Consider the following 12,258-nt stretch of genomic DNA (forward strand, 5'->3'; position numbering starts at 1 on the left):
TAAAATGGTCTATCTGACTCAGTAGGGAATTATCATTTTTAAAACAAGACAGAGCTGCCAGTCACTTGATGGACAACCACCACAAGAAAGTAAGACTGCCTAAATCAACCTTTACCAATTACACTGGCATAGATTAGATTTGTTTCAAGATATGCTCCAATTCCCAAAATATTACCAACACAAATAAAACACTGAAATCCATTGAAAAGCCCCATATGGCCAACTTATTGATACACAAAATAGAACCTGGAAGTGAAGTCTTTGTTTCTGTTCTTTTGTCAAGAAAGTACGTGGGTACATGATTTACATGTAGGTGGATAAATATTCAAGCTGTATAAACAGAGCGTTAAACATCTGACTCAATACTAGGCATTTTCTTATATACTCTTCTATTGCTGCAAGAATTCAGAACCCGGGGAGTTGTGTATGCACTCGTCTTATTGGCTACATAAGGCATTACTTGCTCTGAAAAGTACATGTCATTAGGTGTTCGACCATCCCTGGAGCAGTAGGAGGTGGTGGACTTCACTGAGGACCTCTGATTGTTGTCACTCCTTGATTTAACTGGTGCCAACTGTTTGTAAATGTCAGAGGAGCTTCTGCCGTGGACGAGGCGCTGATCGTCTCGTAAGGAATGGAAGAAGGGGTTTTCAGAGGGGTGTTCGGGGTAAAGTGATCTACTTCTCTTAATCTCCTCTGGGTTGTGGTTGAAGATCATGGATTTGCTGCTGAGCAGTTTGTCCTGTTTGACATTGAAAATGTTTGCATAAGGGCTGTCCTCAAGACACCGGTCTTTCTCCTTCAGGCTGACACTGCGTGCCGGCCGGCCCAGGTCAGTGTCCTTGGGCTTCTCGAGAATATTGTCATAGGAATGCTGCCTACTGAGTCTCAGTCTATTCCTCTTATCTGCGTGAGGTCCATCAGTCTGGGACCAGTACCGGTTGAACATTTCACCCTGCTGTACGGTGGGGTTTTCCTGCATCATCTGATCCTCACTTATGTCGTACAAGTTGCCCATGTGCAGACATGCTTCACAACGGTTGTAAGGGGATCGGACAGTGTAGTGTGCCGAATAATTTGGCACCTTCGACAGACAGCTCCGACAGTGAGTCTGTTTGTAGCGATCGTTTGACTCATGCGAGGTGACGTTCTTTTCCCTCAGGCTGTAGTACTTGGAGTACTGGTTGTATTTGTTTTCATTGCTGGGGACGATCTCAGTGTCGGTGTGATGGAGGGGGCTGCTGTTGAGATGGATGATGGGCTGATCGGCCTTTCTGTAGGTGTCATTGTGGTCTGAATACATTTCGGGGTATTCCAAATTTTCCTGTAGCCCCCTGCTTTCTCTGTAATGCAGAGGATCCGAGTGCAAACTCAGCTCCCGGTCTGAGTCTATGGTGTATATTTTTTCGCGCGTTTGCCCTACCTGCTTGCTCTTTAAGTAGGACAGCTCCACTTCGCTGCAATCCCTAGGGTATTTTGACGTCATCGATCTTTTTTTTAAGTTATCCTTGGGCTTCAGGTGCTTCTGGTTGTTGTCAGGATCTTTGTAGGAGGCAGCCCTGCTGGAGCAGTCGGATATGTCCGAGTGAGCGGTGTCCTCGGGCAGATAGCGCTGGCTCTTCATGGTCAGGCGAGAGTCGGGGGGCAGCGTGTCTTGGACAGCACCCTGGCTCTGCCGCAGCGTCTCCACTGACTTCTTCCACAGCGCACGCGGCTTAGAGCTTGCCTGTGCGGCGTCGGCACTAACAGCGACCTCCACCTTGTTGGGGTTGGACTCGTTCAGAGTCAGAGGATGCTGGCCCTGGAAAACGTAGTTGTTCAGATGGTCCTTGTGGCGGTTGGCCAGAAAGGCCTGGAAGTCGCTGCTGTCACTGTAGATCATCTCCTTTGGGGCATAGCTGCGATTGTCAGTGTAGACGAAATTCCCTTTATCTCCCACCATATCCATTAGCATAGGCCCAGATGAATGCATGTAGTCGGCTGCACGTTTAGGAGAGTTGATCCTCGATGCACTGAGATTTGTCATATTAGTCATCTGCTTGGCTGTCTTAATGAGCTTTAACATGTTAGTCTGAGGACTGAAGTCTAAGTCAGGAGACTTCTTCTTCATATCAATATGGACACCATGAATGCAACTCCATATACCCTGTAAAATAAAGAAAGCGGATTACCGTCTGATGCTGTGATGAGACCCACATTTGCTCAGTGAGAAAGTCAGCAGTGCATGTACAGTCTCTATTTCTCTGAGTATTGAGATGGTTTGGGGATTTGTTTAGTTAATCAGAAAACATTGCAAACATAGAGCCACCAGCATGATTCTAATTCTGAATGAATCTAATTCTGAATCTAGTAAAATATATCCATTTGTGCAGGCATAATTAAACATTGTTGCAGTTAAAAAAAAGTTTAAATCAGCCTGTGTTGGATAGATGTCTTCAATAACCAAACTGTACAGTGGAAAAGCATATCTGCCAACATTGCAGCTAAATAAATGATCAAGTTAAATATAACGATAACGATACAGTGATATAGTGATATCACTATGATAGTGATTCAAGCATATTGTAAATGTGTTGGGTGCATTTGTTAGTCGTAAAATGTATAAATTTAACTTTTATTTACAAAATTCTGTAGGCGTTCTTTACAAACATGCCACTAGCTATGCTCCCCACTAAAATATCAGCAAGGTTTATTAATTTCTTAATTGCACAGTTTGCTCTAAATCATACTGTGGGCATGTATATCAAGAATATGAAAATACTGGTTTAAAGCCAAACTTCCAGCCCACTAGTTACTCCTGTTGTTACTCCCAGCTGTTACACTCGGCAGTTAACCTGAAATAATCTTACACTATTATTATTATTACCATCTCAACTATAATCAACTGAGTCTGAAATGTGGAAAAAATACATGCATTCTATGCAAAAAGACACCAATTGGGGTTCTGTATGCAGTATATTGTACAAAATATTAGGGAGAGATATAAATATAATATCCTTGACTGGAAGAGATGTGTATTTATCCCTCCAAAACATAATACAGTTTTGCTTGAAGAGGTGGAAATGTTTGTTCTATGCTGCTGCATTGCTTAGATTCAAACACAAAATTACCACTACCCACAAATATCACAACATAAATTATGGAGGCACAGTACTGATGCCATTTTAACGTATGTCATTAAAAAGAAGCAAGAAACAATTTGAGGTAAACAGGCTAACTTCAGATTATGCCTTAGTTTAAGTAATCAAGTAATATCTCAAATTTGACCTTTGCCCAACTTTAAGAAATAATGGCTGTGCTGCTCATTTTGTGTCTGTCCAAGAAAAATAGTCCCTCTGCTGTGTTCTCCTGTGTTTATTTCCTTCTTTCAATTCATAAAACTGTGCTTTGCCTGGAGGCTAATTTCATCTATCAGATATGAGCCTGCTAGGTAAGCCTTCACTCTCATTATGCTTGTGTCTAATTATTTTGCAAAAAGTGTTCCACTAGGGATAGCATAAACAGGAACTGAAACAATGAGCAACGCAACCTTGTGGCTTTATGATGTCGTTCTGAGAGCAAAATTTCTTTCAGTGCAAGACAGGATTAATTTAAAACTCTGTCCTATCACCGGTGCCAAGTATATCTCATTCTTGGAAAGATCATTTTCAATTATACTTCAGTCAAAGTCACACCTACTGCACTCATAGGAGAATGGAATTATATCATTTTGATGCTCTGTCTACGTCAAAAGATGCACAAATACAAAAGTCCCAAAAACCACTTTGTATGGAGTGTGTCTACTTACAAATTCGCACCTGTCTTCAGATTCTAAGAATAACAGCAGAGTACACATTTTTTTTTTACCTCAATCATCAGAGTCAAGGTGCCACTACAAACAATTAGAGAGGGAAGTACACTTCTAACCCAGGATGCAGAGACCAGGACTAAAAAGGTGAGCAACTTTTTTAAAGAAAACTTGATTTCTACACATCCCTTCATCATGAGCCTTGGCTTTGCTTCACATACTCAAGAGAAGCTGAAGATGCAAGAGAAATGGCCATTATCATTGAATTCTCGGTGCATAGGTGAACATAAGTAACTGATTTACTGCATCAGAAGACTCCTCACAGCAGGGTGCTTGTGCCCAAAGCCAAACTAGTCAAATGTTCCAGCTGCTCTTTGGGATGGGTGAAGGACTCCATGTAGTGCTGTCATCATTTACAGAACAGTTTAACCAGTACAGATGAAAGAATGGAGTGTCAGGACCTTACCCTGCTGATGGTGAAGAGCAGTCCAGGCTTTCCAGAACACACTCCGGTGAAACAGTAGCGAAGCTTCCAGTAAAAGAGGTGCTCCCAGATGAAGACAATCAGACTCAGAATCATGGCTGTAGCCAGCATGTAGAAGACACCTGCCATGTTGTCTACATCCAGCTGGCTGCTCATCACCTCATTCTTCTCATTGTGGCAGATGCCAGTCAGCCATTGAGCCTCCAGTTCCTCCATCTCTCCTGGGAGGAACATATTAGAAAACAAGCTGAATGTCTACTGTCTTTTTTACATGTTGAATTGCTATGGAATCCATAGATTGTTTCCAAGATCATTCAGTACAATTAAGAATATAAACAGTTGGCATGTTGGCATGTTAAATATACTGAAAAGAAAAGAATTACATTTCTACTTTCATTTTATTTTTGGTTTGATTAGTGCGCTTCTGGGATTAGCCATACCCTATTATCCTATTTCTAGAAATACACATAGCTAAATCTGCTTGGAGAATACAGTAGCACTGACATTTCATTTATCAAGACAAAACATTAAGGGGGTAGTTAAATAAAAGGGCAAAGTAGTTTGGTCTGCAAAGCTCAGTTAAGAATTTATGTCAGCATTACAAGACATAATCTCTGGCTACGATTAAATAAATCACTAATAAAACTCTGGGTCACAGATGCATTAGGGAAACAATTACTTACATTGAGCTTCTATCAATGTATTTCAAACATCAAACAGAAAATAGATGAAAAAAAGAACTGAATGTATAATGCGTTCAATTGAACATTCAGTCCTCAGTATTGGCAGCATTCTGTTCTGATGCAGTGAATGTAATGAAGGAGGGCGGCAGTTGTGTAATCAAATGCTTCTTTGCTTCCCTCTACTCTGTATTTTCTGTTAGTCTCTAAGCGCTCACTTCAAAAACAAACCTAATTATGTATGGAAAAGAACTCAGGAATAATCACACGAGCTGTGACAGTCGCGGCTGCACCACAAGGATACATTCTGCCCATTTGACAGGCAGAGATAAGACAAAGTGTGTGGAAGAACTGGGGAGGGGAAGGAAAGGAGTAAGAACCACACAAGAATTATCGCTCTTTACCCACAACATTAAATGCTACATCGAAAACCCATGTTTATTCACTTTAGCCATGTTCGAAATCCCCATGAGTGAGGCTAAGTCGAGTGCATGTGGGTGGTGGTATCGTTGTTGTTTTACTACTTCTCTGTTGCCTGCAATGATTCCTGTAAGTCTGTCTCTGGCTCCCATTCCACACAGCCCATTCTACAGACAATCGCAGCTGAATCCCAGGCAGCTCTCTAGCTAACAAAACCTGAGCATGTAATGAAAGCCTGCCACAGTCATCTTCTTAAGACCCAGTCTCCGTAAGATCTTAAGATTTACGATAAACCATATGAAAAGAATGAAGGGGGGTTTCTCTGTCCTCTATACACATCCTCTGAATACATGTCAATTTACACTGATTTAGAAGAATTTGCAGCAGACACTGTGACAACAGTCCTGTGCACATGCTCATGAGCATCTTAATAATGCATTGCGTAGTTGATTTGAGCAAGCTCAACCAACAAATGCTTGCTTGTCATAATAATATAATATGCAGTATATTCTTTGACAAGCTAGCACTGCTTAGCCATGCTTGGCCACTATATGATGATGCCAGAGTGTCTGAAGCATGTTCTCTTTCCTGAAGTGCCAATCAGTCCACTTCCATGACATTAAAATTGTCATTCCGAGTGTCCACATGCTTAAGGGTAGAGGGAAAGGAGGATTTTATTATAGGATATATTATAGGAGGAGCACAACATCAGAGTTCCCCATTCACCCTCCAAAAAACCACCAGGAAGCGTACCATCTCCAATGATGGCAAGAATCGCTAAGTCGACCTGGCGCTTCCAATATGAGCCTTTCTGCAGAGCAATCCCATAGCCTGTGGTGGCAAAGATGTAGCCACTTCCGATGGTCACCAGCTTACACCCCTCGTCTCTCCCAGCCATGTAGTTCAGCACCGCTGCATCATATATGAAGGCATCCAGTTTCCTGTCAGTGAAAAATCAGATTAAGGTTTAAAACACTGTAAGTGGTTTTAGCAATAACCTGCTGAGGGAAAGAGTGGATATACACAGTGGCTGCCTGGATGCACAAAAAGAGCTGGTTGTTGTTTTGCCTTATGCTTAATGCAGTGTGAATGGCTGTCATGCAGAGCGGAGTGTGTGCTTCAACAGCTGTTATTCATATTGGAATAATCAATACTGTTGCACTTGTGGTTTGTTGACAGTTCCATCAGTTTGTATTCTTTAACAATAACCTGAAATAAAATCAGCCCCCTCTACAGAAATCCACGAGCACAGTTTTTTTTTTTTTTTATGTCAGAGCCCTACACCATGATAGCTAGGATCTTGTTTCAATCACTTTCAAAGTGAAGGAAGCAGGTGTTGAAGTGTATAGCAGTGAGTGCTTGACCTCCCAGTGGAAGGACAGGAGTTGAGTAGAAGAGATTGGCAGCAATCAATCATTCTTTCACAGGAGCACCTGGAACGTGAGGAGTGCTGACCACTGATTGACAATCCTTCAAACACTCAGAACAGAAAAGCACCACTTCAGAGCCACAACTTCCCAAAGCACACTGTGTATCTTTCAACAAGAGCATTGTGGTGGTAAATCTCACACACACACACACACACACACACGCATGCACACAACACATTTTCATTAGCATGGAATTTATACTGAGGTAAATTTTCCCATCTCTCCCTACATTTTTTTCATATAAGGCCATGGTATGGCATATCTGACATTCTTAACGCCTCATGTTTCAAACGATATCACCGTTAACCTTTAAACTCAGAAAATTTCCTGCCTGTGTAAGATAGTTGAGATGAGAAAAGATAATACACAGGCAAACTGACACTGAAAGTTATATATTGGTGTCATGCAAAGTCTTTGTGACTCTAACTGTAAGGTGATTATTGGAAAAAAAAATGTCAAGATGTAAGGATTCTACATGGCAATTATGTAAATTAAGCAGTTCAAAGAATATGTATGAAAGAGCGGAGCGCTCTCAAGGTTATGGCTTACTTTAAGTGTTTCCCTAGCGGTTGCTTTGGTAGGTTTTTTCCTACTTCCTGGGTTATCTTCAGCAAAGTAAAACTGTATACAAGAGTATGAAGCAGCACACTAAACAGCACCAATGCAGAGCTGCTACTTTTGGATAAAAAAAAAATAAAAAAGCAATCTCTGGATTAGGTTCTCATTTACAAAAGCTACAGGAATAAATGTCAGTTATAGTGGTAAATACCTCTACTATCATTTTATTTTATGGTATACATTCACATATATATAAAGCTCCAACAAATTCTGTTTATTAAAAAAAGGTCTGCATGATTCCAAGCACCCTTGAACATCATATCCACTGGGATCTTCCTATGTTCCTCCAATGGTATGGATTCTTCATATTACTTAAGGACAGGTCTTTGAAAATCAGACAGGACATAATGAAACCTACCCAGTCTTCAGGCTGACTAATGCATCTTGCACCCCAGTCTGATGGTATTTGACCATGTACTGATGCATATCAGGATAGTTCTTCCTGATGTTCCTCTCTGTACTTCCATTGGGAACCGTCCCAAAACGAAAAGGGGGTGAATAGGAGTGTGGACTCTGGAACTGTGGAAAGAAAGAACAAATGTTAATTTCTTCTTCTGTCTTACTCAGTTTGCTTGAGTGTCAGTTTTCAAATGTAAAAATCACATTAACCTAGGCTGGTATCCTCAAAAAATTCTGTTTTTAACACACCAAAATGCACATTATTAAATTACAGCCTTCTACAGAAGAAACACCTAAGATTCAAAATCAAGCTTTATAAACCCTGACTTCTGGGAAAAATTTGTGAGGTTCCTGCAGTGATTTTGGGCTTCTCTTTCAAATACGTTACAACAAAACCTCAGTATTCATTTTGTTTCTATTTAGAAGTGTTTTCTTTTGCTTGAAACTCAGTGAGCAATCTTTCAATGTTACTGACTCAAAGCATGAATACACATCATTATTAGGGTTCAACAACATCATGTGAGGTATTATATTTTTAAGGTTTTCCTTCCTTCTCCCTCTTCTTCTTCTATCTCCCACATCAATTGCTAAACCTGTATGACAGGTGGGCAGGAGAACATGCACATCTCTGAACACCATAACACACATTTTCCCAATTTACCATCACTGTGGAATTGCCACAAATTTGAATAATTATAATAAAGAAAATTAAATAATTAAGGAAAACAGCATCTTAAACTACCATTCACACAACAATTCTACCCACATGTATGGACTCTAAGATTTTAGTTGAAACAATCTAGCTACTGCAAGCAAATCTATTTGAAATAACAAATGCATCAAGCAAATGTTGAAGTCTCATTCACTATTGGGTCTATCAGTGTAAAATTTGTTTAATGTAAGCCACATATTGCATTTTATTGTAATTAGTATATTTGGTTTTTATGGAAAACATATTTGTAGTTTAATTTGTAATTGTCTGGACAGCATTTTCTTTTTTGTGAATTTTTTATTCATTATTTTGCCATCATTCAACAACAAACAGCTGGATTAAGGGGCACCATCTTCTCTAGTAGGTCTGATGTTATAAGAGCTACCATCTCCCAGAACTAGTTAACTTCGGGAAATGCCAATACCACATGCATGGCACCAGGTTTCTTTCTGGATAGCAGTTTCTGAACAGGATTTGGCTCTGGATGCTGACCTTATTTAGTCTGTTAGGTGGCCCTGTTGATTGGGTTCCACCTTTGCACTCAGAAGGTCACCATTCCCCCAAGTGACATGTTTCAAAGTGTGGCAAAAAATCTATAAACTGCTATTGCAAACAATCAGTGAAATGTTTCCTCAGTGTATTTGTAGAAACGTATTTTGCATGTGCCCGGCCCTTGTAATTAATTGCTGCACTATTGCTACAATTATTATTCTTACTATGTATTAAATAACTGAATACAATAATCAAGAAGAACTAAGAAAAAACAACTCTAGAACAGTCTCAGTGTGTTTCAGCTGCACAGAATGAATACATTTTTATTATCATAAACAATAGTGTTGCAAGGTTATCTTTTTCATTTCTCAGTTTCCTTAACTGTGCCACATCCGCAAGATTTAATGATGTCTGGCTTGAGGTAGAATCCTGGGGGTTCTTTCATTAGTGTGTGCATTGCTGGAGCTATTCACAGACCTGTATTTAATAGCACTGACCTTGCACCGCTCATTATGCAACTTATTCTTCATTGTATAACTCAAAACCTTCTTAAGCTTAAAACAACAGTACTGTGAAGTACTGTACTGTGAAGACAACTCCTGTTGGTCTCAGGCCCCTTTCTCCAGAAGGAAGACAACTAAGGCAGCAGTTGGCACTCATAAATTCCCTATTACATCCTGAACATCCTGACACATTTAACATAATTACAAAGACTGACCCCTTTTTCCCCTTTAAGGTTTTCCAGATTGGATGTTATTTTTCAATGTGTAATTGCTGAATGACAAACTTTAAAAAGAACTTTTGGTTTCCATACTTGGTTACCATTTCACTGATCTGGTTTCCAATGCAATGGTCAAGCCATTTTCAAATCAGTTACAGTGATCCTAAACCTGTGTATATCCTAAAAGTGTCTACTTCACTCTGAGTCGAGCATTTTACAGACTCTGAGTTGAAACTTCAGCTGCTTCAGGTATTACGAGTATGAGTGCTCAGTTACCTTGTGGAGACACCTTCCAAGATAAAATACTAAATGTGCAGCCACAAGTACACAAATAGTGAGAAGGATGAAACAACACCATGATGCAAATCTGTTTAATTCCTTTTGAGAGAAATGAGGACAGGATAAAAGTATTGTGGTGGCAGTATAATATTTCATGAGTTTGCATAATTAATAGAATTTATTTCAATTGATTTTGTTCCCATTGACTGTAAATGCCTTTAAGCCATTATCAGTTGGAAAGATTGGACAAATTTTTTGGTTTATTTATATTGTGATAATATTCATCAATTTGTGTTATTTAGCTTGACTTTTTAAACCTTTCAAAGACTTTGTGTCTTGGTGTACTGTTTCCAAAAAGGAAATGGAAAGCACACTGTCAAGTTTACTAAGACAAGCTGAATAATATACATGCATCACATGCATATTATTTACCTTGACTTATTAAACTTGGCATTGACCTTGTGTTTTGGTATTTTATTTGCTTTTGCAAGATGTACTTATCAAATTTAACTCAAAAACTTGTACAGAGGCTTTTGCTGCTGGACTGATAGGTTTGGGTTTTCACGTTAAGAGTTTTGCACTTTGTCACAATCTTTGGAAAAATGTATTGAAGCAACTGAAAAAATATCACTGCGGATATTCTGCCTTTTTGTGGTTTATGGTTATGTAACTGACTGCATGAGTGCCCAGTTCAAATATAAAAGCCCCTCCTGTGAGACATTAAAAATTTCAAAAGGCACTATGACATGCAAATACACATAAATTATATCCACATGAATCTACAGACAATGCAGCCCTGGGTATTTTTGGATATCCACACATACTGTATGTAAATATTATCTGTGCAGGAAATTCAAGGTGCAGCTTGATGTTTAGCTAGGAAGGGATTTATTTAGATTCGCATTTTATTTGAAACATATACTATAAGAAAATGGGACTTAAATGTCAAGGCTGATCATGAGAGGTGTGCAGCTCTGATGTTTTGTTTTTTTTGTCCAAAGAGTATGTGACCTAAAAATATCCTTACTCATTTAGCTTGTTTGGGTTTAATGAGGTGACCGAGTCATTTTTACATATTAAAATATCTAAACAGCAAGACTTAAATTCTCCATCTGATTACTCCTTTGCATTTGTAGGTTGTCAGACATCATACCATTGGAGGCTGGAATTATTCAATCATGAAAAATTCCTTTCACCTTAAAAGTTAGTCAGCCTGTCCCAAACAGGCTGTGACATCTGGCCAATGGAATAATTGCTTTACCAAGCTCCACGGATTTCAGATAACATCTACACAATTAAACTGCAACACCTGAACAAACCAAACTGTTCTATTTGGCTAAACAATGATAATAGCAATTTCCCAGATGCGTTTTTCATCACAGCTTTTTTTTCCAAATCATTGCTAATAAACATCAATGATACTGTGACAGGATGCACCAGATCCACATTACTTTCCCCTATAACTCTTGCACAGGGCAAAAAATTCCTTCTTGTGTCCACAAAACAACAGTTCCACCTATTGACATGTTAATATCTAGCTATTAACATATTAATCCAGATTTACCCAATTATATCAATACAGCCAAGTACATGTTTTCATTGAAGAATTAAATGCAAATGCACAGAAACAAAAACTTACCTTTTTGTCACTAAGTCCAGTGACCTGGTCAACAAACTCCTCCTGGATCATGAAGGCAGCCAGGTTAGCAGTGTAGCTGGCCAGGAAGATGACAGCGAAGAAGGCCCACACAGACACAATGAATTTACTGGTGGTCCCTCTGGGGTTCTGCACAGGTACAGAGTTATTGAAGACCAGGCCCCACAGCAGCCATATTGCTTTCCCAATTGTGAAGGATGGTCCATGAGGGTCTGCAGAGATCATTATAAACAGAATGGTTATTGCTGTCTTACTGTCTTGTGATTTGCACAAAAGATTAGTCCACTTAACAGGAAGACATTTTTCTGTTTTTAACAAACATTTATTACAATTATTATTATTATTATTATTATTATTACAATAATGCAGAATAAATGCAGAATATACTGTCCTGTAACTACCATTTTTATTTATAAATGGTCAAAAGCAGGGACAATTGTAATCAAACCCCTTAACACCTTGCTCAAGGTTTAAAGGTCCATAAAGAAAAACATACATATTATCAACACTGCCATAGATTTCTGAAATATAACATCCATAATAAGAATCTGGCAATTTTTTTGCATTAGCCATTATGTC

At 39.2% G+C, this 12,258-nt stretch overlaps 1 protein-coding gene across 1 annotated transcript in view; it reads right to left on the reverse strand.

Moving 5' to 3' along the window:
• Positions 1–252: 252 nt before the first annotated feature.
• The window catches only part of LOC118783821 (glutamate receptor ionotropic, NMDA 2A-like), a 105,310-nt gene continuing 93,304 nt past the window's right edge, over positions 253–12,258 (reverse strand). Inside the window, exons 9-13 of the mRNA XM_036537782.1 lie at positions 11,662–11,891; positions 7,778–7,938; positions 6,125–6,312; positions 4,254–4,492; positions 253–2,146 (exon numbers count right to left, since the gene is read on the reverse strand). Of these exons, the coding sequence (XP_036393675.1) occupies positions 347–2,146; positions 4,254–4,492; positions 6,125–6,312; positions 7,778–7,938; positions 11,662–11,891 (2,618 nt within the window). The 3' untranslated portion in view covers positions 253–346. The remainder of the gene's footprint in view (positions 2,147–4,253; positions 4,493–6,124; positions 6,313–7,777; positions 7,939–11,661; positions 11,892–12,258) is intronic.

The sequence above is a fragment of the Megalops cyprinoides genome, chromosome 1 (assembly GCF_013368585.1).
Source record: "Megalops cyprinoides isolate fMegCyp1 chromosome 1, fMegCyp1.pri, whole genome shotgun sequence".
Lineage (NCBI taxonomy): Eukaryota > Metazoa > Chordata > Actinopteri > Elopiformes > Megalopidae > Megalops > Megalops cyprinoides.